Source organism: Mesoplodon mirus (assembly GCF_964341445.2).
Source record: "Mesoplodon mirus genome assembly, chromosome: 18".
In the NCBI taxonomy this organism is placed as follows: Eukaryota; Metazoa; Chordata; class Mammalia; order Artiodactyla; family Ziphiidae; genus Mesoplodon; species Mesoplodon mirus.
The window spans coordinates 3,084,669-3,110,340 of NC_138994.1; the positions used below are offsets into that span (position 1 = coordinate 3,084,669).

The 25,672-nt window shown below is 41.8% G+C and overlaps 1 protein-coding gene across 2 annotated transcripts; it reads right to left on the bottom strand.

Annotated features, from left to right (window-relative positions):
* Positions 1-25,666, bottom strand: KPNB1 (karyopherin subunit beta 1; the record flags this gene model as incomplete). 2 transcript variants are annotated; one of them, XM_082603724.1, is made up of 22 exons in its annotated part: positions 25,312-25,666; positions 25,151-25,209; positions 22,781-22,963; positions 20,140-20,340; positions 19,086-19,238; positions 17,357-17,416; positions 16,709-16,798; positions 16,246-16,356; positions 15,386-15,487; positions 13,928-14,152; positions 12,288-12,479; positions 11,361-11,491; positions 10,157-10,304; positions 9,739-9,810; positions 8,362-8,506; positions 6,683-6,765; positions 6,089-6,196; positions 5,564-5,707; positions 5,345-5,450; positions 4,566-4,680; positions 3,747-3,908; positions 1-3,032 (listed from the first exon to the last, which is right to left on the bottom strand). In XM_082603724.1, coding segments are annotated over exons 1-22 (2,631 nt in total). In that variant the 5' UTR covers positions 25,352-25,666. The 2 variants fall into 2 exon arrangements, with proteins under 2 accessions (XP_082459850.1, XP_082459849.1); XM_082603723.1 differs by lacking the exon at positions 1-3,032 and having other exon boundaries at positions 3,743-3,908.
* Between the last annotated feature and the right edge of the window lie 6 nt (positions 25,667-25,672).

Below are 25,672 nucleotides of genomic sequence, written 5' to 3' on the forward strand. Positions count from 1 at the left end.
TTGAAAATAAAAATAAAGCGGACTTTATTTAGAAGATAAAGGTGGTGGTATCAGTTTTGGTTAATAAAGTTGGGCTCAAGTGTTTTAACAGGTCTTTACTGCCATCACAGACTGGCATGCCAAGGGCATTCTGAATGCCAATTACAGACTGAAGTTGTTTCAAAATCCAAGATGCTGTCAAAATCTGATGATGGAGCTTGGATTTGGATTTTTTTCTTAAAGTTGGACTGACACATTTTTAATATATGAGTGACTAGATTACTTGGTTCTGAAAATAAAAACACTACACTGAGCAGTTCCCCTCCTCCACAAGTCCGTAAGGCAATGTTGCAGTTGCCTCTGACAGCCAAAATCTCAACATTTCAACAGGGGAGCCGAGAGGAACTGGGAAAATGAAAAGCAAAATTAATAAATGTAATTATAATTGATATAGGCGGCTGCCACTTGTGGCAAACCAAAGCCTAGTCCGATGCCTATTTTCTTCACATTTGCACTGACATCTTACCAGACGGTAACTACATTCTTGAAGGAATGTGCCAAGACTAGAGTGGGGAAGGCCCAGACAGTGAGTGGGCAGAATGCGTTTTGCATCCATTTGCCTTAGGTGGTACAATTAAGGACAAATACCTAGTGGGAAGACCCACTAGCCAAAGGTAACTAGAAAAGAGGGTAATAAATGCATAACCAGTGCAGAGTAACTGCGAGGCACCAAGACCACCGTCCAAGCAGCCCATTTTCCTCCTCTCCATCACTGAGTGGATCTGGGGGAGAGCATTAGTAACAGCACCTGTCAACTGCTTCCCTGGAACAAAACATGACAAAACACACGGGGTTTGTTTTCATTATGGTTCTCGGTGTACTTTATTCTCCTGCTGTCTAGCTAAGCAGCCCACACAGGACAGAAATGGGTAGCACTGAGGAATGATCAGATTTTTTTTTTCTCCCCAATATTCCTGGCCCCTCCCTAAGCCCTGACCAACCCTTATCAGGAATGGTTAGTATATCACCCTTTCCCTCAAGAACTAAAATTTAAACAAGGCATTATAGGGCCAGGTCTCTTCAGAGGGCTCAGGAGCTGGTGTGAGCTCTTTATTCACAATGGAGTGTCTTTCCTTCAAACACCTGGATTTTTTTTTGTACACTGGTTCATAGATCGGCACTTGACTTTGAACCTGGCACCAAAAGGCACAATATCTGATACCCTGTACAAGAGCTATTAGAGATGCTGCCGTATGGATGGGCAAAACTGAGCCAATCCCACTTATGAATGGAAGGCTTGAACAGGGAGTTGGCAAAGAGAAACATGTAAGCCCATATTTTTTGCTAGAATGGAAATGAAAGTGGGAAATTAAGGTCTTGTTTTTTAATCCTCCAAATACCTGGAAGCAATTTAAAAATCTTTCTTGGTGCTTTTGAATGCAGCATATTCAAAATGCCAGCAAAAACTCCTAGTAACTGCAAAACCAAAAGGGGATCAAAGCTTACCAACATCCCTCCTTATTGCTGAAAAAGTCTAAAACCAAAATTCAGGGTGCCCTGTTTCCTTGTAAAAGGGAAAATAATTAAGTCTGATTTATCATTATCATAGCACATCACACTTTAAAAAAAATATTACAGCGTGTGACCAGGGGAATGTTTTGACACCATTTTATTAATCTTCAACTTCAGTGGAAAAATATAACCTTTTTCAAGTGCCATTTTCATCACAAGAGTTCTAGCATATATATATATGTGTATATATATATATACACACATATATATTCCTTTGTTTTGATTACTTGGTTTTGAAGTGCAGCAAGAGACCAATACCGCATTATAATCAATCAAATAAAAGAGAACAGAAGGCCAAGCAGTTTCCAAATGGTCATTTTATCAGATTGTTTAAAACATTAAATTTATCCTTGTTTGCAATCCAAAATAGTTACCTGAAATTTGCTGTTTGTGTGTGTTTACTTTTATGGTATGTTTGTTTTCTAAACTCTTTGGCACAATTTTCTGGGGGCGTTCAGACTGCCAAGATACATGTCAGGAGAGAACTTTTCTTTTGTGCTGCCAATTATGAGCATTTAAATTTTGGTTTGTTTGGGTTGTGGCTTTCTTTTGTTTTCGAAGTCTGCATTCTTTATTTGTAACAATTGTATTTTTATTTTTTCTATATCCTCTAACTCCAGAGTCCCCCCCCCCACTTCTACATTCACAGTTGAACCATATTATTAGGAAAGGCGCCTTGATGAAAAGATCAGGGTGGGATCTCTGACCATTCGTCAGTGTTTTCCCTAGAATTAAAAAAAAAAAAAAAAGAAACCCAAAAAACAAAACCTAAGAGCGTCTTTCCTTTTTTTTTCTCTTGTATCTCTTGTGCTGCATCAGTAGACAGAACTTCAGTTAGTTTCATGAAATGCAACATCCTAACCTCTTTTTTTGGGAAAAAGAAACTGCAATGACTTGAAGTTGAGAATGTGGATACCGCCTCACTCACACACACTCATTCTCAGACTGTAAAGAATCCCTCACCCTCCTTTCAGCCAGCACGCATACAGTACCAGTACCACGTGGCAAAGGTACACCAAAGGTGGGCTTGAGACCCAGGCTCCATCTTTCTCATCAGTAGCAAAGGCCAGGATGCCTTTTACAACAAAGCACCACAGCTGAACCCAGTCCCTCCTCCTCTCCCCCAAACTAGTCATTCCACTCGGCACTGGCCAAAAGACAGAAAAGCTAGTTCTAGCCTCTCCTGGGAAGAGAGCGCTTTCTTTTTTTAAGTAAATCCACCATTTTTCTCTTTTCCAAGATGGCCGACATCATGGTTTTCTACGAAGTCAGTGATTACTTAGCTCACCAACAGCGCTGCTGTTGATGGCTGCAGCTGCTGCTGTGGCAGGATTTTCAATGTGGTGTGTTTTCAAGCCTCACTCACTCATCCTCTCATTCCCAAACATTCAGCATCCGCGCACACTCCTCACTTCCGGGTTTTTCAAAAGATTGGAGATTTCCAGTGGGGGTCTCAGGTTATCATCCCAATGGTAACAGATCTAAAAACAGATTGGAAAAAAGGTCAATTTTTGAAATCCCTTATAGCCAGTAGAGCCAAACACCTCTCCGATTCCTACAATTAAGTGCTTATAGACCTGAATGGAATTTGTCAACTTTTCAAGGACTGATTATTTTTATTATTTTCCTATGTGCCATCTACCTGCTCTCATTAGCACTTACGAAGGGTAGGAAACTGAAAAGATAAAACTCAAAATAGCCAATTTTACTGAGATCTGTGGTGTAAGATGACTCAGTAAGTGAGAGGAAAATAAATTAAAACTACATTTCAAAGCAGAGGTCAGACAACTCCGACTTTGGATATCTTCTGTAAAAGAAAGCAATGTCTCAAAGCACTGCAGTAAAGAAAGAAAAGAACATGAGGAAAGAAATAAAGAGTAGAAAGAGAATTTTGGGAAAATGCCATTATCGATGACTTTATTAAGGTCCAAAATGATTTGGGGACTTCAGTGAATTCTAGTTATGTAAGTTCTGTTATAACCATGAGGAACCAAATATTTGGCTCAAGGAAAGATTGGCTGCCTGACCCTTCCACTAGTACAAGGCTGAGGAACAAAGGCCTGGCTCAGAAGCACTATATGGGAAAGAGTACAAAACAAAACACCTGAAGAAAGCCCTTGTCAGAACAGTCTAAAGAAAATGTACCTCCTCCCCAAGAAAGTAGAAGAAAGAGGGCAGTGGAGACAAGCTCTTACCAAGCTTGGTTCTTCAGTTTCCTCAGTTCTTTTGTTGCCCATGTAGCAAGGGTTTTTGCTTTGTTAGTCTTCGATCTCCGTCCTTCAGTTAACAGTTCATGGATCATTGGCCTAGCTTCTACTAATTTCAGTACATCCTTCCCAAATGCTGTACACAAGTCCCTGTGCAAAGTAAACACACCTGAAAATGGGCTCCTGGCCCTACAACAAGATCATATTTAGAACCTTCCGAACCAGTGCTAAGCTAGCTATAGGTTTCTTGGTATTTACCTACTTTTTAAAGCTGGAAGAAATTTTAAAGATAAGTAAGTCTAACACCTGCCCTCAACAGATTAAAAAAAATGAGGTCTAAAAAAGTAGAATAACTTACCCAAGGTTCCACAGCTAATTCATGGTAAAATCAGAACTAGACTCCAGGTCTTTGAGCTGCTCAAAACCAATGTTCTTTCTTCTAATGATACCTCAGAAACCCTCAGTAGAGGAGGCTAAACAGAGGCAATTTGTTGACCAACATCAGAATATGGGATGGACATAGATCTGATGCTGCTTCTATACCTCTGAGAGCTCACTTCACAGAGTTTGGTGGGGAGAAATTAGAAATCTAGAGGGTCTGAAATGAGATTAGAGCTAAATTCTGGAATGAATTATTAACTAAGAAATCAAAACAGGACATGATGGGTTCTATTAAAGAAAGAAATCCCCTCTGTGCCAAAAAGGTGGGTAATTGCCATCCAGGCTACTCTCAATATTCTTTACTACACGTCTTCTCATTTTCCATGACACGTTCTATTCAGCTATCAAAAGCAGGGTATAACCTACCCGATCAGTCCAGCAGCACAAGCTACTACTCCGTCCGTATGATCCTCATCTCCAGCAATGTGGTCAATGAAAGACAGAATAAATTCTACTCTGGGTTGTACCAGCATCACATCCGCTATAAAAGAAAGAGGTCTGCTGAGGTTGTCCCACATTTGTCAGGACTACCCCCTGTTTACACCCTGTTTCAAAATTCCCAAATTCTCTACTCCCATCAGGCAGGTTTTGGGCTGGAGAACTAGTTGCATACAGTTATACCAAATTATTCTTCCTCAGATTAAGATGTCATTCTTCAAGTCAACAGAAGAGGCAGATACTCCTATTCTTATAAGCAGATATATATATCTGTAGAGCACAAATGGAACCTTTCCTCTAAGCCTGTAATATCAAAGGAGTGAAGTACAAATATTTCCCCAATCAATAACAAAAACATCAGGTGATAGAGGAAATCTAACCCCCCCCAATCCTTCAATTCAGATGCATGGTGGGGGTTAGGGAACTCCCACTCAGCGCTGGTACATATGCAACCAGCAGCAACAGCCTTGCTGGACCCCATCCCTTGCAATGCTCAAGAAACGTGAAGCAAGGTAGCTGAAGGAGCAGGGATCAGAAATAATAGTCTATATCCTCCCCCAAAGCTACTCCCTTCATTAGAGCACTGTTCCTCCTTCTCCCCTTCTTTTAAGCAATAGGTGTTAGTTTACAAGTGAACTACACAATGAACACACAGCCCATTTGGCTAAGTGCACGCTGGACTAAGTCAACTGGGTTGTATACTCAACGGTGTACGTTCTCCTGGTCTCCCTTCAATCCCTGGACAATTCCAGTATAGGCTTCCAAGCAGCCTTCCCTTAGCTCATTCAGATAATCCACCATGTCATAGTCTGACTGTAAGAGAAAAAGAACAGAATCTCCATCATATCGATGGCCTTTAGTTGTATATTTGTCAAAAGTCCTGCTCCTCCAGTCAGGGCTGGACTTAAAGATAGCTTTAAACTTACCTTGTCCACCTGGGCTTGGGAGGCCTGCTGAAGAGTATTCAATACAACCTCTAGATATTTTTTAAACTCTCCACCAATAGCAAGGGCAATATCACCAAACACTGACAGAATCTGTGGCTTCACAGACCTGTGGACATTTTCATTCTGACAAGGAGAAAAAAAAAAAGTTCTGTCCAAAGGTTCAAAAAGCTTTTTAAAATAAGCGATTACTGATATGTCTGGTATAGACCTTAAGGGACATACACAAAAATTAGCAATGCTTACCTCTAGATAGAGAGATTATATATTTACTTTTCCTTTGTACTTTACTGGTCCCCACCTGCCCCACTCAAGTTCCATGCACTGACCATGCGTTCCTTTAATTAACTTCACATCCTTAGGTTAGAATCATCTTGTGAAAATGAACGACTCCCTTCATAAGCCCACAGCCAACATTCTGGGACATATACATTCCCTTTCACGGATCTTGACGTTTAACCATCTTTCTAACCAATGGTATATTAGATTGTGTGTATAGACACTCACCCCCAAGTTCTCCAGTAAGAGCTGCATCACCTCATCACAGAAAGGTAAGATGTTGGATTGCAGGGCACGGCATAAGTCTCCCACTAAGCCCACAGCCGCCAAACAAACCTGCAAAGAATCAAGAAAATGACCTCTAGAACAGAAAAGGCTGCCTGCAGGGGTAAGGCATGATTTTTTACCTAGCTACTGGTCCTTTATCACTTGAACCTAGAGTCAAAGAAGAAAAGACCCCTCCTCTCTCAGATTAGTTCACTTTTTAACAACCAATATGGCAGGAAGAGAACTAGGACTATCTAATCTATCATTAAGAAAGGACAGAAAAGACAATATTCACCAGGGATGGTGGTAGCAGAGGCGGATGGTTTATTGAAAACAAAACAAAACCCCTTCTTAGGGTGCTACTCTGATGTGTCTAATACCCTGTCTTTCACTGACTATTTCTAGTTCAGACACTCAGGGCAACAAAGTAGCTCAACCCTTGGAGTGATACACAGGGAAATACTACCTGGGCTACAGGATCCAGACTTTTGTACTACAATGACTACCAAGTATAAATGAGAATATAAATGTATTATTGTGAAAAGCATAGCTTACCTGGTACTCAGCATAATTTTTCAATCCAATGCCCAGGAAGGGTTTAAAGGCCTCCATGTACTTTAAGAATTCACCACCCAACACTGTAAAGAAACAAACCATTAGCACCACAGGGTATCACAGAAGTGAACAAAAATAACCATCCTAGCTCTCCCAAAATGTATGCACTCCAGTCAAAAGTTAGGTAGAATGTGAATTAATTACAGATTCTATCACAAAGACTTAGGGCTGCCTTGGACAAGCCAAATTCATAACTGCTGAAAGGGCCTAACTCTTATATCCTGGAGATAATGCCAAATCTCCAGAGTGGGATTTCACTCTGGCTGAAACTACCAAGTGGTATGGCCCTCAAGGAATGTCAAGGTTAATTATGAATTGCCTGAGCTAGTGATATTGCCTCTTGCCCACCTCTTCATCTGATTATAACGTGTCCTCTTTGGAAGCCAGCTATTTTTTTGGCCTCACCGGGCGGCTTGTGGGATCTCAGTTCCAACCAGGGATTGAACCTGGGCCACAGCAGTGAAAGCGCCGAACTCTAACCACTAGACCACCAGGGAACTCCTGGAAGCCAGCTTGATCTCTAGCCAATTCCATCGAGGACTTACTTAATAAGCCAGTCAAGAAAAGCTGTCTGGGTTTCATATCCAAATCAGCCACTCCAGGAACCAAAATCAACTTCTATGCCCTGCCAGGGTAATTACATGTTGCCAGACCAGTTGCACATAGGCTCCTTATGCTAGAAATGGGCCTGCCTTAATAATACACCTTACAGGGCTTTCCTGCTGGCGCAGTGGTTGGGAATCTGCCTGCCAGTGCGGGGGACATGGGTTCGGGCCCTGGTCCGAGAGGACCCCGCATGCCGTGGAGTGGCTGGGCCTACGCGCCTCACTGCAGAGCCCGTGCTCTGCAGCAGGAGAGGCCATCGCAGTGGGAAGCCCGCGCCGCGGCGAGGAGTGGCCCCTGCTCGCCGCAGCTGGGGAGGGGCCCATGTGCATCAACAAAGACCCAACGCAGCCAATCAGTCAATCAATCAATAAAAAGTTCTTAAAAAAAAAAAAAAAAAAAAAACACCTTACAGACCACCACTAAAGAAGCATTCCAGGTTTCTGAAGTGCTCTTTAATGTGCTTTTAATGGCCTTTCAAGGAGCCTTAAGTCAGATATGGCTTGCCCAAAGCAATTCTGCATAGTTAGACATGTAACACTCAGAAAATCAATTAATTCCTAGAACTCGATGTTTCGTTTCATTCCATTCCATACCAGGCACCATATTGCGTCAACCTGAATCCAAAGCATTACAACCCAAACCAGAAGGTACCAAGTGCCAGGAAAGAAAATAGAAACCTTTACTTCCTCCATCCTTTACAGGAGCCAAACCTCAATAAAGCAAGTAGACTTTAGGGGAAAGAAGAACCTGATGAACATGAGGTAGGTAACAGTTCCCTCCACCCCCAGAAAGGTTGCCAATCTGAGTTGCAAATTGGCTCCCCATTCACTTCAAGGAGAGTGGCAAGGCAGTTATACACAAATTTACACTTATGTTCAATCCAGCTCTGAACTGACTCAGTACCCCAATAAGTGAGAAGATTGGACTATGCTTTTCTGCAGTCAAAAATTCTTCATGGCCATTGATACTTTTGCATTCTAAAGACATTCCCTGCCCAATTTTGGCTCACTGACCTTCCACCAGTGTGCTAACTGCCATTAGGGCATCCTCTTGCACTCCCCCAGACCCAGCTGTGCTTTGGAACATCCTTAACAGGGAAGCCATGACCACATCAGAGATCTGCAAAGCATCTTGATGTTGCACTTTCCGGAGAACATTCTGTGAAATGAATAAGAGTTCAGAATCTGTTGATTCTAAACCCTTCAATCAGAACACCATACTTTTTTTTTTTAATCAATTAAGTCCCTAGAATTCTTTTTTTTTTTTTTTTGGGGGGGGGGAGGCTTTTTATGCTCAGAAGTTTTGACAGTGCAAATCATCTACAATGAAACATACATTTAAATATCTCATCTATTTCCCAATTCAGAACAAACACAAGATGATCTTCCATGGTGCAAAAAGTCATCTCCTCTGTGTTTCATTTAAGTCTGACAAATCCTTGTCAGCAGCCTCCATAATCTAGTTGTACTGGAATGGCAGTTAAATTATTTCAGCTTTGAATAAGGACATGTCATATTAGAGTTCTTACTCATAAAACAAAAGAGCAACCCTTTCTATAGCCTAACCCATTTACAGATGATGGTCAAGAAATTGTCTTGATAAACTGAAACCCATCTGACTTTTCCCAATTCAATATTCCTCAAACCTACCTCCTTACCCTTTAATTTGTTTCAACTAATGTTACTGGATCAGGAAAGACCTCTTAACAGTCATGTTTTAAAAAATTAAGTTTGGAGTAAAAAAGAGAAGGGAGTCATAGGTAAGATGACCTAGTCAGCATCACTCAATTCTAAAACCTAGTACCCACCTAAGCACTAGACAAGTTCCAAGGTTTTCCTGTTCTTGGATAAAAAAGGGAATAGCTCCTCAGCCACGCCATGACTAAAGTCACGAGCAAGGAGTTAACAGTTTAATTTTCCCAGTCTCTCCTCAGAAAAAGTCTACTGTGAACACCAAATACTATAAATAAATTATAATAAAGTTTCCAACAGCAATTGTTTCAAAAGATGATTGTAAAAACACAAGGCTATATTTTTAGCTCAGTGAACCATAGCTGGGAACCAAATATGACTGGGCTACACTTGGACAACCCAATGAAAACCAGACTAAAAGTTGCTAATACAAAATAGCTGCACAGCTGGGGGGACCATCACAAATGGAGTAGTTTCCTTCCCTACACTGTACAAAAGACAAACTGCATTTTTATGGACAGACAAGAAAGGAAAATGGGAAATTACTCTCCTAATCAATCAGACTAAGGCCTTCTGAGAAGAGCTTCTGACCATCATCATCTACATCATCATCTTCAGAGTTCTGTGTGTACATGAACTTGTCATCCTGAGATATGATTCTCTTCCCTGGAGCTATTAAGTGATAAGGCACCATCATACCTGAAGAGTTGCGCAGAGTAAAGACTGAAGGTCATTGAACTGGATTCTATCCGATGTGCTCTGGATATGTGACTACAAGACAAAGGAGATCATGTTCTGAATAAACACCTTCTGAAAGGGCTTTAAACTCCCTCAATGCCTCCATTTTTGCTGGGTTTGCCAGGACCATTAAATAATCTTTACTGCTGCTAATGCAGGAAAGTAAATAAGCTTATATATGTATATGGTGTTACACACGTATGAATAAACTGTAGCAAGCAAAACAATTTTAAGTTGCAACATTTTTTGTATAAGCCTTATATCTTTCTGAGAACATATATGCTTAAACACTGAAAAAAAGAGAACAGGCTTGAAACTAGAGCTCTGTGTTAAGTACCACACCCTTCCCACCAGGAACCAGGAACGCCCTCAGTCTCACCTCCATCTGGAGCACCTGTTGTAGTCGTTCCATGATGACTAGAGTTGTTTTCTGAACTGCAGGGTAACAATCCTTGGCACTGTTTTTCACAATTTCCATTAGAGATTCATATGCAGAACTCCTCAGGTTGTTCTGGTGTCCATCAGGTCTGTAAGGAACACACAGCAAAAATCGGAAAGCCTTAACTGAGAAAGGACAGAGAAGTCATTATAATATAGAAACTCTCTCACTGAAAGTAACCCAGAAACCGAGATGGTTGCAGACCTGATCTGAGTTTGGCAAACACAATACAGCCTGGAACCAAATTTTCAATCTCTGAGCCAATGACTACGTTCAATATGGTTTCCAGACCTGTTTAAACTTTAGAATGGCCCTTTTGGAAATGAGCTAAAATTGTAGGAAAAATAGTTAAAAATGCTGAAGAACCCATGTGGACAACTGAAGAGGTTGCACAAATAGCTATGAAAAAGACAACTTGGGAATTCCCTGGCTGTCCAGCGGTTAGGACTCCGCACTCTCACTGCCAAGGACCTGGGGTTCAACCCCTCATCGGGGAACTAAGATCCCACAAGCCGCGCGGTGAGGTCAGAAAAAAGAAAAAAAAAGGATATATCAATTTTCTTCATTCGTCTGCGAGATGAAGAAATGAACTAGTTAAGCATGAAGAATTGATACCCTGCCCTCTTCCTAATGGTTTCTTTTGAGTATGGCTTTAGGTATAGCTTACACAAAATCACAATAATTAAAGGTTGTCCCCAACATATAACCCCTTCAAACTACATTTCCAAAGCTCATTTATAAAACAACTGTATTTAATGCCAAGTTCCTCACACAATATCATAAATGGTGGTTAGTAATCTGGTATGGCAACTAAATTCATAATGAGAGCTACTATTTCTCTTATACCATAATCAAATACTCCTACTAACTGTAGACACTGCAAAATGAAGGCACCTCTCTAGGTCAATTACTCTCTACCTGTAGAGAAATGAGACTATTTTCTGACTTCAGTTATAAACTGTACAATTCTAAGGTAGTCGAAAGCCTACATTTCTTTTCTCACTCTTATTTAAACTATCTAGAACAGGATTCTTTTAATTTCTCCTATTGCAATGTTTCTATGATTAGGTTAAACAGTCCCCACACAAGAGGCAAAAGGACTTGGATGCAAAGACACCACTCATTTCTGTGTAGTATCAGTTACCTGTCTGTGGTCTCCAGGAGCTTCTGAACTATGAGTTCAAAAGAAGAAGATAAGCAATAGGTAGCGGGTTCTTCCTGATCATCAGCTACATCTGCAGCTTCATAAGCAGCTTCAGCCAGGCTGGAGAAAGCCTTAAACCCAGACAGAGTAAATATTAATTAGACTTGAAAAGAATCCCACTCCAGGATTACCTCATTTTCCCTTAAGATACCTTGGGCAGAGTTCCTTTCCAACTGATCTAAGAAAAAACCAATGGCAGTGAATCCTCAATGCTTCCTATCAAGGTCATCTCAAGACAACTTAACATGTACAGCTATTCTCAAAATCAGATAAATGTATGCATGTATATTTATTTATATTTTGCTTCTGCTGCCTAATCTACACACAGCTCTCTAAGCAGCAGAGTATTCTCACCCACCACGAACACCTGCCACTTCATTTCTGCTCTTTCCCTCCACAGAAAGCCTTTTTACCCCACTCCTTCCTTATTTTACCTTCCACCCCCAAACCCCAAAGGTCCCTAACAAACTACCTTCAGCCTATCCTGACTCAACACTGAGCTGCCTACCTCCCTTCCCTCATACCCCCTTCTCAGCAATGGTTACTTTTCATAGCCAGCAACTCTCTACCTTAATCAAAATTTCTTGTCCCCAAGCAACTGAAGAAAAAAAACCAAGTCCAGATAGTTTTCCCGCTGGGTTAACATGACTCTTAGAAATGGCTCGGGAACCAGTCACCATGAGACAACTGCTCCCACTGGGTCATGCAGCTCGCATCTCCCCCACATTTTAATTGAAGAAATTAGAAAGCAGATGCTATTCAGAAAAAACCTTCTAGTGAGGTAGACCCATTTCTCTCCCACACCTCCTACTTCCTTGTCAATGGCTTGGCCAACCTCCTTATCTCACCAGGAAGAAAATCCCTCACCCAGCACACATTTGAAGCCACTCTGGGTTCAGCACTGAGGCCCTCAATCAGACACTGCAGCAGGGGAGTCAAGTAGACATCATTGATGGCAGCTTCGGGAAGCAGTTCACAGATTCTGCCCACAGTCCATGCAGTTGTGTCTCGAACAACTACACTGGGGTCTTTCATTAATTCTATTAAGGTGGGCATAGCCTGAAAATACAACGGTTATTGGCAAAGCAAAACAAAGATTAAAGTTCATGCTGACTGATACCTCAGAAGAGGAAATACTGATGTTTGGATTTTTTGCGGTACGCGGGCCTCTCACTGTTGTGGCCTCTCCCGTTGCGGAGCACAGGCTCCGGACGCGCAGGCTCAGCGGCCATGGCTCACGGGCCCAGCCGCTCCGCGGCATGTGGGATCTTCCCAGACCAGGACACGAACCCGCGTCCCCTGCATCGGCAGGCGGACTCTCAACCACTGTACCACCAGGGAAGCCCCTGATGTTTGGAATTTAACTCAAAGTATCAAGATGGTTTTGTCATTTTATAAGACATGCTTATCAAATATCCAACAATATAATAAAAGTAACTGGAAAAGTGAAAAAGTCCTCCTTTCTTCACCAAATCCCAGTATACAGTTTTATTAAGAGTTTGGTATGAATACTTTCAGCAATCTTTACTGCATTACTCAGGCAGAGATCCCAGGATGCAGCTGTGATGGCATTTAGCTATTCCTGAAAGGTTGAGGTCTATATACACTAAAAGCTCAATTAAAATGTACTCTTGGGTTCCCTGGTGGTGCAGTGGTTGAGAATCCGCCTTCCAATGTAGGGGACACGGGTTCGATCCCTGTGGGATCTGGGAAGATCCCACATGTCACGGAGCAACGAAGCCCGTGCGCCACAACTACTGAAGCCTGCGCGCCTAGACCCCATGCACCACAACAGAAGAAGCCACCGCAATGAGAAGCCCGCGCACCACAACGAAGAGCAGCCCCTGCTCGCCGCAACTAGAGAAAGCCCACACGTAGCAACGACGACCCAATGCAGCCAAAAATAAATAAATAATTAAAAAACCCAAAAAACTATGGAGAATTGTTTATGATACAGCATTTAGTGAAAAAACAAGTTTTAAAATTATTTGTATAGCAAGATCTCCATCCTGTTACACACAAATGCACGCTGTTATCACTGGGCAATGGGATTAAAGGTACTTTTTATTTTTGGCCTTTTCTGCATTTTTCAAGTCATATGATTTTTGTAATAAAAAATCTATTTTATGCCTCATTGACAGCAAATAGCTATCTAGAAATAACCTTTGTGGATGACTATCTACAGCTTTGTTCTTAAAATAAAGGCAAATCGGGCTTCCCTTGTGGCACAGTGGTTGAGAGTCTGCCTGCCGATGCAGAGGACACGGGTTCGTGCCCCAGTCCGGGAAGATCCCACATGCCGCGGAGCGGCTGGGCCCGTGAGCCATGGCCGCTGGGCCTGAGCCTCTGGAGCCTGTACTCCGCAACGGGAGAGGCCACAACAGTGAGAGGCCCGCGTACCGCAAAAAATAAAAATAAAAAAATAAAATAAAGGCAAATCTTCAGGCAAAAGGTTTAAATAAACAATAAATATCCCACTTTCCACCCACAAACTCCCTCAGCTTCACCTGTATAACTAGTGGTTTGAGCTGATTGGGCTCTGGTCCTTCCAAGATACAGCCGAAAGCCATCACTGCTGCATCCCGGTACCGCCAATCAGGGTTCTTGATGTGTTCTTTGATGAAGGGGAGGACATGCGGGACAATGTCATCTTCACAGCAGGTGGCCAGGAGCATGAGGCACACCCCAGCCGCTTTGCAGGGGTTCCAGTCGTCGTCATCATCATTTTCATCCTAGTGAAAGAACGTGGCACTAATTAAGTTTTTATTCAAAGAATCACTTTAACTCAAAAGGTCCTCTGACTACTCTCAAGTATCATTACAACTTCAGCTTTGGGGAAGTAAATAAAATATAAAACTTTCTTATCTTTATCCCTTCCACAAAGATTCATCACAGCACAGCCTTTGTTAAACAAGATGCAGACAGAGGGAAGATACTTCTTAGCACTATACAATGAGATGAACAAACTCCAACTACATGCAATAAGGATGAAGCTTGAACACATAAAGTAAAAAGCAGAACAAGACAATATATGCTACATGATTCTAGTTATATAAAGTTCAGAATCAGTCAAAATCTATGCAGTTAAAGGTGAGGGAGGAGTTAACGACCAGGAAGAAGACACTGGGGGGATGGGGGTGGGGAGTGTGGTTCTGGTGTGCTAGTAATTATTATTTCAATAAAAGGTTAAAAAAGATTCCATTCAGATCTCCCTTGAAACTAGAATTCAAGGTATATCCTTCTTATTGTGGCTGTTCACACCAGAGTAATTTAAGGCAGCCTGCTTATGCAACTTCAGAAAATTATATACCTAAAGAATAATTTGTTCCCAAATGAGAAAAGCACAACAAAAATATACAAAAGTGAAAATACTAAGGTCAAAGATAGAAAAATAGCAACTGTAAAACTAAAAGATGAGATGAAAATTTGAGGGAACACCCAGTCCATTTCAAACTAAGTATATCTCTATTTATCTTTCAAGATTGCTATATTAAGAGTCATGTACTTCCCTAAAAACAAATTACATTCCTGTGTACGCAGAAATTTTACAGTGCTCAAAGTTACAGCGTTGTTTCCTCAAAGCGCTGCCAACTCTGATAATATTTCACATGCACCAGAAGAGGTGCGGTGACAGGAAGAATCTCTCAAACACCATACCAAGAAAAACTGGGATGCATGAAGCCAGAAGGGAACAATGGCAACCACGATACACTTCTTGTAAGATAACTTCTCTACTTACTCATTAAACCCACATCCCTCATCAAGTCTCGCCACATTTATTTTGTCACAAACTACTCAGAGCCTAGAGGATCTTACAGATCCAGCTCAGCTCTTCCCGAGGCATCTATAACAGAACATCAACTAGTTCAAGAGTTGCCGAGTTCCTTCGTGGCAACTGTTCCACAGCAAACCAACCGTTAACAAGGCTTCACAGCTCACCTGGCTAGATTTGGAAGGTAACTCACCTGTTTAGTTAGTGTCTGTGTGAGGATTGGAACCAGGTACTGTAGTGCTCCCTTGGCATAAAACTTGCTGGTGTGCTCAGGGGGCCGTCCTTGTTCTGCTGCCTGAGGAGAAACATAAAGCAAATTCTGGACAGCAGCAAACAAGCTATGCTACTAAAGGCATACAGTGAGAGCTGCCCACAGGTCTGTACAGAAATACATGGAGCACATGGTAACATGCAGTGTGTGTGGTCTCTGGAGGCGCTCACTTTTGGGCTACTTCAATGAGATTCTTTTAGGCCATACATATAATTTACCTTAAAGGACGAAGGCAACCTTAAGAATTATATTATTTTTTCACTAAGTGACCTCTGGATGAAGAGATGTATGAAGTTTACATAAAGATGCCAAAGATTGTGCTTTTAGTAGGACATAAAGACAATCAAGGTTGGAAACAAAGCTTGAATTCAAATTTGTGAGTGCAGAATTAACCCCTTTCTCCATATCTAATTCCTTCACCAGAGTTAGTAAGCTATCAATTATACATCCCATGCTTGCATTAGGCCTTCCAAAAGAAAATAATTCAGCATCAGATGTCACCTGGTTAAAATGTGACTTCTTGCTGCCCCCTTGTGTTCACAGTACTAGTATTTTCAACAAATCCTGACTGGTAAAAACAGGAGATGCTTCATTCCTGATCTGTCTCCCTCATGAGGGCCTTTGGCTAGCAGAAAACTCCAAATCTCTACAAATGGAGATACCCTCTAAGCCCGGTCATAATAAAGCTCTCCCAGAGGAAAAATAATATCCACAAAAGAGGTAAGTCCCAAAGCCCAGTCAGAATAACAGCTCTCCCACCACATGGACTCTCCCAGGCTCACCTCTGAAGCTTCAATGGCCAAGTCCATTTCCTCATCACAGACATTGGACCAGAATTCTATCCCTTGTAGGGCCACCTCATCAATGTCACTTTTCATTGCTTCAATTGTGATCTTAAGAGAGAAAACATGACACCCCAGGCCCCAAATAAGTGCTGGTTCAAGTTCGACCCCTCCTATAACCACAGATACTCAAGTTTCAAAAATGTAGATTTATGAAAGCTAGGTCTGAAATGAAAGGTAGGAAAAAGAAAGAGATTTTTAAAATATACTCTTATTAGTACAAAGGTAGCACAAGTTTTCTTGGCACACTGCTGATGAACTTAAATCTAATACACAGACTCAGGGAATTTCCTTGATTTCACAACATTAAATAAAAAATTACAGAACTGACGAAACATCAACTAAGAATAATGGACTTCTGCAACCAGCTCTGTGCTCAGCTACATAAAATAAAAATACTTACTGCAAAGAGAGCAGGACCCATGTATGTCTCCATGTACTGATAATATAAGGACATTATCTTCACCAGATTCTGTAAGGCAGCCACTCGTACCTTTTGCAAACATCAGATTAAACAGTTTACTATTTAGTTTAATAACAATGCAATCTGACAAAGGGAAATAACCACTTCACTCAAATGGGTTAATAATCTATAGGGTCAATTGAAGTGTATTTCCTTTCCTTCTTTTTTACTTTAAAGATATCTGTGGAACCCCTGGCAGGACTAAACTCACTAACGCCCTCAGACTGGATGTTACTCCCACCAGCTTCAAGGGTCAAGGTTTAGGTTACAGCAACAGGAAAGCTGTTTCAATGGCTACAATGGAAAACAATCACTTGAACAACCTACAGCAATTAAATAGCAAGGCTGATCAAAAACCATTTCTCCCTTAAATCTTTTTTAAGAGGGTGACAACTTCCATCATGTTAGCTTTCCAAGGACTATTCTTCCCTCTTCTCCAATTCAGTGAAGAAAAATTCTTATTTAATAACAGTATTAGTCAAACCTATTTCTGAAGTCACCAGATTCCAACATTTTAAACTACTATGCTAGAGTTAGCATTTCCTAGGAAAGGTAGAAGACAAATTATTCACATGACCTCTCACTTACCCTTGTATCTGGACACTGTGTGGCTTCACAGACCACCTGCATAATAAAGTGCCTTTCGGACTGCAAAAGAATAAAAATAAAGAAAATGACAAGGGTATAAACCACATATATGAAGATTACTAGACTGTCCCTTCAAAGAAAACCTCTCACTTCCTCAGGGACCCACACAACCCTGGATCAATCAAGCAGGTTTTCCTGACACAGTAATGGGACTCTACAGTCCCATTAGGCTCTACAGTTTGCCCCCAGTGTCTACTATATGACCTGCCCTCTAAGGAGGTCCTGAATCTTTTAATCCCCCAAATGACCTTCACTAACAAGACTTGAGGAAGGAAGCAGACAGGAAAAGGTAGGTCACAGGATTGAAATAAAAATGGTTAAAACAAAACAAAAAACCCCCCTACAATTAGGAAAACCCCCTTCCTTGTATTTAAAATTTAAGAGAGGGACCTCCCTGGTGGTCCAGTGGCTAAGACCCTGAGCTCCCAATGCAGGGGGCCCGGCTTCAATCCCTGGTCAGGGAACTAGATTGCGCATGTCGCAAGTAATATCCCACATGCCGCAACTAAGACCCGATGCAGCCAAATAAATACATTAAATATTTTTTAAAAATTAAAAATAAAAAAAAATAAACTTTAAGAGAATTCAAACAAACCCAGATCAAATGTGGTAAGATACAGGAGAAGACTAATGAACTACATTTCCAAGCAATTAGAATGCAATTTGCTTTGGTTTTAGACCTCCCTACTTTGTCCACTCTAAGGCCAAGAAAAGGCAAAAAGCCCAACTAAAGCGTCAACAAACCCGCAAAAATGCTTTCAGACTATATCACCCAGCAATCGACTTCTGGGTATATATCCAAAAGAACTGAAAACAACTTCTCAAAGATATATTTGTACACCCATGTACACAGCAACACTATTAACAACAGTCACAAGGTGGAAGGAAGCAAACCAAATGCCCATCAACAAACGAATATAATGGAATTATTATTCAGCCTTAAAAAGGAAATTCTGACACGTTATAACATGCATGAACCCAAGACATTATGCTAAGTGAAATAAGACAGTCACAAAAAGGCAATTCAAATACTGTATGATTCTACTAACATAAACTGTCTAGAGTAAACAAACTCATAGAATCAGAAAGTATAAAGGTGGTTGCCAGGGATTGTAAAGGGGAAAATGGGGAGTTAATAATATAATTTCAGTTTTGCAAGACGAAAAAGCTCTGGAAATTGACTGCAAAACAATGTGCATATACTTAACACTACTGAGCTTTACACTTAAAAATGGTTAAGATGGCAAACTTTATTTTATTGTACATTTTAACACAACTAAAAATAAATAATGGGGGAAATACTTTCAGGCAAAATAAACTTTATTTATATATTAATTTTCAAAAGCACTTTCCTAAGGAAGTATGAAACAGCCCAATTTGCATAATGCTTTTTAAAAAATCCCAAAGCATACTCACACTTTGGACTGCAAAAGGGAAAACCTAAACCTAGAAACATTTTAGATCACATTAATCCCAAAAGCCCGATGAGAAATGGCAAACACCTACTCCATGGCCATTTCACACAACACAAATCTTAACTAGATGGGAGATAAATGCTTCTAAACAAAATGGTACCTTCTAAGTCATAAACTTAAAACAAAACAAAACTTTCATTTAACTCTCACGCCTCACCCTCTGAACCTACACTTTCTAATCAAGAGACACTTACCTCTTTGTCAAAGTTTGCTTTGGTGAACTCCAGTGAGTTCAGGAGTGCATTAGTAGCCGCTAGCTTCACATTATTACTAGGCTCTTCTTTCCTCATCCCCTGGATTATGGCAGTCAGAATCTCATTGGATTTATCCTGTAGTTGCTCTGGGTCCTGAAACAGCAGGGAAGTGCAGTGAATATAATAATTGAGCTCATGACTAATCAGCAGTCCTTTCAACTGTAAAGTCTATTTGAGAGAGTATCATGAGACTTTCCTGATCTTTTCCCACACATTTCCATTCAGGGACAAACCACCTGCCAAATATCCCAGGGTCTGGGAGTCCAAAATTGAACTGAAACAAGTTAAACTCATCAACTTCATCTCTGCTTCTTAGCATAATGACTCTGGGCATGAAGTAATGCTGGATTTTTTTTTTCCCCTTCTGTGCAAATGGAGATGGCAGTCTGGTGTTTTTTTCCAGGCCATCTGTACCAACTGAAGTAAAGCTTCAGAACATCTGAGGACCAAGGATCAACACCTGGGCACATCTATGGAGTCTAAGTCCAGGTCAAGTGCTGTGGACTTCTTTGCTTCATCCAATCTGTATATCAAAACAGACACCAAGAGTAGTAACCTCAGCAGCAACAAGTCCTAGGAGGGCTGCATTTAACGTACTGTGTTGTGGCTCCAGTGGTTAAACCACTACAGCAAAAGCTGGCAAACTGCTTCTGTAAAACAGTAACTGAAAACGTAACACAGCATCCTTGGTACATTGAGGATCTTCCGAAAGCGATCAGATCAAGGAGAGGAGAGAATATCTATGTCCCTCCATACATGGATTTCCATCTTGAGTTTGTAAACCTTAAGTCTCTTTCCTTTAGGGCATGCTTAGCAATATGAGGATAAGTTAACTATCTGAATATAGAAGTCTAGAATAACAAATAAAGCAGCCCTACTTTCAAAACACTCTGCGATGGCTTGGTTTTTTTCATGATGATGAAGAAGAATTCTAATACCATGCATGTTACAACTAGAGGGAATCAGAGGTATGTAAGTTAGACACAGCACTTACTATATCTTGGCAAATGTAACCAATAGCTTCCAATGTTGACTCTTTCATGTGCTCTGTGCTGTTGGGGTTTGTGACATTGGCCACCAGCTGAGGAATGAGTTCTGGCCATTGGTTCACTGGGATCTCTGCACAAGCAATACCAGCCACACACTGCGAGGCAGAACTGGGCCGGTAAGTCTCTGTGCCCAGAGTCTGCAAAACCTGTCCTCAGGTACACACAGAAAAAGACAAAAGGTATCAATTTTAATACTACTTGAATATATTTTGCCGACCAGCATACCTCTTACATCAGCCTCTGAATTTTCTATAATACAGAAAAGTAGGAAAAGGCATATACAGTATAGGCCACCTGTTGGGAAAACAGCCAGCCTCAATATCAACAGCAGCACAATCAACCCTGCCCCAGAGCCTAGAAATGAAACCAATTATCTCCTACTTCCAAATGGAATTTCCAAAGCCAGATACCTCACCTCAGTGTTCAACACAAGGTAAGAAGGTACAGATAAAGAATGAAGCCACAACTGACCCTGGGTTAATCATTACCGTGATCAGCTAATTCCGTCAATGAACTCACTAAGAATCACCAGTCCACTCAAAAGGCAAACAGTTAACTGTTCCTGGCGTGAACACAGGACAAAGAGTAGCTGCCAGATATTCAGGCCAGCTCTGCTGACTAGGTCAGGTCACTTAGTATCCTGCTTTGTAGCTAATAATAATGAAATCCCCATCCTTCCCCCTTATACGGTGTATCATCAGACCTGCCCAATCCCAACAGCTCTACCCAATAACAGTTCTGATTGATTCTAAATGAAGGTTTTGCTCCCTAGGGCTACCAGAGCTAGACTGGACTTTAACAAAAACTGTTATGGGGAAGGGAGCAGGGATGAGATGAATTGTCCAAAAGGGCAGGGGCTGAACAGGTATTAATCCAAGTCTGACTAAGAAATCCAGGGTGCCTTTATACTATATTGCACCATCTCCTAGTATATACGCGAATCCCATTCTCTCTTTAGCTTTTCTCCTTTAAATTGCTTCTAGAAGACCATTAATTAATATTACTTGAGGTGATTTAGAGACTACAAATGTCTAAATCCTGAGTACTCAAAGTTATTTTTTTAAAACTAGGGGTGACCCTAATGGTAACAGTCAATTATCAGAAATAAGAGGAGTAAGAAATTAGCTCTCAACTGTGTCCAGACCCACATTTAAAAAAATAACCACCAGCACTGAAAAAGTATTACCAGATGTGCTATGAAAGGGAAAAAAGCCCAAGATAACTGCTATTTTTTTTCATGCATGAAAGCTCAATAATGTCTATACAAATTCTTACTCAAAAATTTTAAATTTTGTGTTGAGATTGATGTGTCCCCCTCCAAAGTCAGCTACAGTTCCAATCATGTCTTCTCTCATTTACTATTGTGTAATTTGAGGAAAACGAGAAATTGAATGAATACAGTTAAGTATCAAGATTTCCAGTGATTATGGGACTTCCCTGGTAGTCCAGTGGTTAAGACTCCACCCTTCCACTGCAGGGGCATGGGTTCAATCCCTGGGTGGGGAACTAAGATGTCGCATGCCACACAGCGCAGCCAAAAAACAAAAACAAACAACAACGACGACAGAAGATTTCCAGTGATTAATGGAATAAACTTCATTTATATCAAATCACTGAGAGGAGAATTAAACTGTTATTATATAAGGAAACCCAATGCAGATAGAAACAGCTCTACATAGTCCAAAGAAGATTCCAACTGAGCTGGCTTCTGTAACCTAGTTTCCTGTCATGAGTTCCTCCATGCAAGAGTGAAGAGGGAAGGAGGTACATAATTAGAAAGAGAAGTTACTGCCGTAAAGAGCACTAATTTACCTAATGCTGACACCCAGAACCAGGAAACAGAAGATTGATGTGCACAACCACGACGAGCACAAGTACAGACACAGAAATCCCCCCACTGGTTTCTCCTCAAATACCAAGGACCAACTGATGACTGCACAGATGTTTGACTTACTACCCTCTGTGCCTTATCCATGTAACACAGGCCACTAAAGGACCCAATTTTTTAAAAAAAGCAATACGTCCATATATTCTGAGTTCTGTGCTGCAGCAAGAATTATGGATTTCTAATTCAGCAAGCAAATCACAAGAACTCCATAATGCAGTGCAACAAGTGACATTCAATTTTCCTCAAAAAAAAATAAATAAATAAAAAATAAAATCCATCAGCTCACTTTTTAAACACCTTGACAAAAAGCCAGATGTCTCTAGAAGTTTCTCATTATTTGCTAAGTAGATAAAAACACGATTAATGTCATAATCTTATTTCACAAACTCTTTGGGCTTGAAAGCCCAGGAGATCATTTAATTCCCGTTCTGACTCCACACAGTGCCATGCCTAATCACCAAACAATGAGATCTATCTACAGCAGAAGTTCAGCAAGAGCTAAGTGTTAGTTAACTAAGGAAGAATCACTTGGAGAAAAACAGTTTGAGAAAGGAGACTTATATCAAATACATTTTTTACCTTCAAGTTAAGTTTAGATCCCAGACATCTATTGCACTGTCAGCTCTTTCCCATGTAGATGACAAAAGAACTGACATTCCCCAGGCTACTATGACCAAAAGGAGATGAAAGCTACTTACATAATTTTTGACTTCCCGTCGAGCATTTGCATCAATAGCAAGCCACCTCTGCTGGTACTGTGTCTTGATATCTGGATCTTTAGATGTCAAAGAATTCTTGATTTGTAGACCAGCTGCAACTCTGGCAACCTGACTGTTTCCTGGATTTGCCAGCACTCTGGACAGTTCCACAAGGAAAGTGGGCTGTTAAGATGTGAATGGAAATACCTCTTAGGAACTTCACCAATTGAGAATAGCATCAAAAAACAGGGGGAAACCTGAAATTTTTAGGACATATCATATTTCGGAAAATGCCAAAATATCTACTTCAAGATTCCTATAAAAATGTTATTTGGTACATGAGGAAGTCATCCATCTTCTCACACAGACTCAGCATTTAACAAGGAGTTACAGGTTTTCCTATCAACATCAACTAAGAGTGCCCAAATCTTCACATTAGATCCCCCAGAATTAAAGCAAGCTTGACAATCTGGTAGAGGATTCTTCTTCATACCTGGACCAAAATCTGGTACTCAGTAAATTGTATTTGTTAGATGAGTATGTTATGACAGGGTAGAAAGTAAAATTGTTACTTTTAAAATTTAGATTAAAAAAAATCTTAGTCCAAAAAGAATGACACCCAGGGTGGCTTTTGATCTCATGGCAGCAGGTATAAGAGAGGGAAGTACTTCTAAATGTAAAACATAGACTTAGGAGGCTAGTGTTCTCTAGTTTAGTTTTCAGTGTTTCCGCAAAATAGTAACAGTGAAAAAAGATTTATAAGGAAAAAGTGATAACAAATATTTAGAAATAGGGGGCAACTGAAAAGGTTAAAATGTCAAGGAAAATGACTTCATGTTTAATAGGCAACAGTTAACACACTAAAGGTTCCTATTCCTTGAATTGTTCCTATTCTTGAGTTGTTTAAACATTACTGTAGATTCTTGAAAAGTATACTCAATCTTTTGTACTGCTCAGGTCCCCAGTTTGGTTTAAAAATTTTAACACACACTAGTCTTCCCTGCAAGAAGCTCTCTCCAATGGAGAAGCTAACAGGAAAAACTAAAAGCAGATAGTTTACCACTAACAAGTCCTGCAATTACAGTGGGAAATAATTCTTAAAAGTTTTATTAATTATATACCACTAAAGAATGTCAGGAATGTTGGGCATAAAATAAAATGTTAGGAATAAGAGAAAAGGCTCCTTGCAAATTTAGCAAAAGAAGAAAAGAGGAATATATACCAAGTGGAAATATTATCAGTCTATACTAGTGGATAAAAATCTTTTCTATGGAAAGTTAAGGATAAAAAGATTAGTAGTAAAAACTAACACATGGAAAGGCAAAAAACCCCACAAAAAACACTAAACTCCACAAAACACAAAAAAACCAAAAACCATTCAAAGGCAGTTTGTATAAAATAAAAATACGCCTTGTCACTTTTTTTTCTTGCGTTATTTTGCCTAGGTAACACAAAAGAACACATCTGGTTACAGTGTTATTTAGAACTATTACCTTTAAAGGATGTCTAGTATCATTCACCCTTCTCTCTGCTCCCCATCCCCCCAACAGGAGGGAATCCAAAGAGAAACATTACTGGCACGTAGATTGTTTCAACCAATACATCTCACAATTTTATACAGAGGTCCAGCCTCTAGGGGACTTAACATTCATTTGTTCTGTACCCTTTAAATTTGAAAATATGAAAAACGAGGAACTTTCCTCTGGAAACAGGCCCGATCTCAAAGATGAGCCTCAGCCTGTTATCTGGGTGCAGATTTAGTCTCTACTGATCCGGGGGGCCGCGGGGGGGGGGGAAATACAAAAACCCGGGTGAGGAATACCCCGTCAAGAAAAGGAGAAACACTGCCGGAAATGGGTTAAGAGGCATTCGGGTGCAGGCCTGGCCATGAGCACAGACCAAGGGAGACTGGAAACGGTAGAGCTCTGGGAAGTAGGCGGACAATCACAGGGGCCATGGGACTGGAAGGAGAAGCCGGCCCCGGTACGAACAAGGCGGGCGGCGGGGTTCGTAGCTTCCACATGGCCCCTAGGCCCGGCTCCCCCACCCCCACCCTTGCTGAACACGCAGCGCCGCGCAACCTAACCTCCCCTCCCTCCCTCTTTCTCCCTCCTGCTGCACCGCCGCCCTCAGGCTGCACGCCGATTGGGTGGCAGTCACCCCGGCGCGCCGCGCCATTGGCCAGCTGCCGGGCCCGGGGCGGGACACACCCACCGGCTTCCCGATGGCGGGGTTAGGTTGGACGGGGGGGGGAGGGGGACGGGATGGGGCGGGGTGGGTTCCCGAGGCCTGGGCCTCCGGGAGGGCGGGAAGGCCCGCATGCAGGGGATGGGGAGACGGCGGGATGGGGGACGGCGGGGTGGCACGCACCAGGTTCTCCACGGCCGCACGCTCCAGGAACTTCTGCGCCGCTTCCAGTTCCAGCCGATCTGGGGGAAGGAAAGTGGGAAAGGGAACAGGGTCAGAGGGGCCAGGGCTTCCCCTCCCCCCACCCAATCACCTCAGTTCGACCCCCGGCCCCCGCCTCCTACCGGGAGACACGGTCTTCTCGAGGATGGTGATAAGCTCCATGGCGGAGGTGGTGGCGGCGACTCCTCTTAGGACGACGGCCCGGCCTCTCGGGCGGCGGCTCTAACTGGGGATGGGGGTTGGGGGTCGGGTGGGTAGGGAGGGTGGGGTGGGGGGCGGGGGTCACCACAAGCCCATTCACCGGCTCCCTCTTGGTAGTCGCTCCAGCTCCCCTTCCTTCCTCCTTTCCGTCTTTCCTCCCTCCTAATTTGCTACTGGCGGCGGCGGCAGCTGCTCCTCTAACGGCGGGGGAGGGACCCCGGGGGCAGCTCAGAGCGCGGCTGGTGCTCGGGTGGCGGAGGGAGAAAGAAGGGAAGGGAGGCG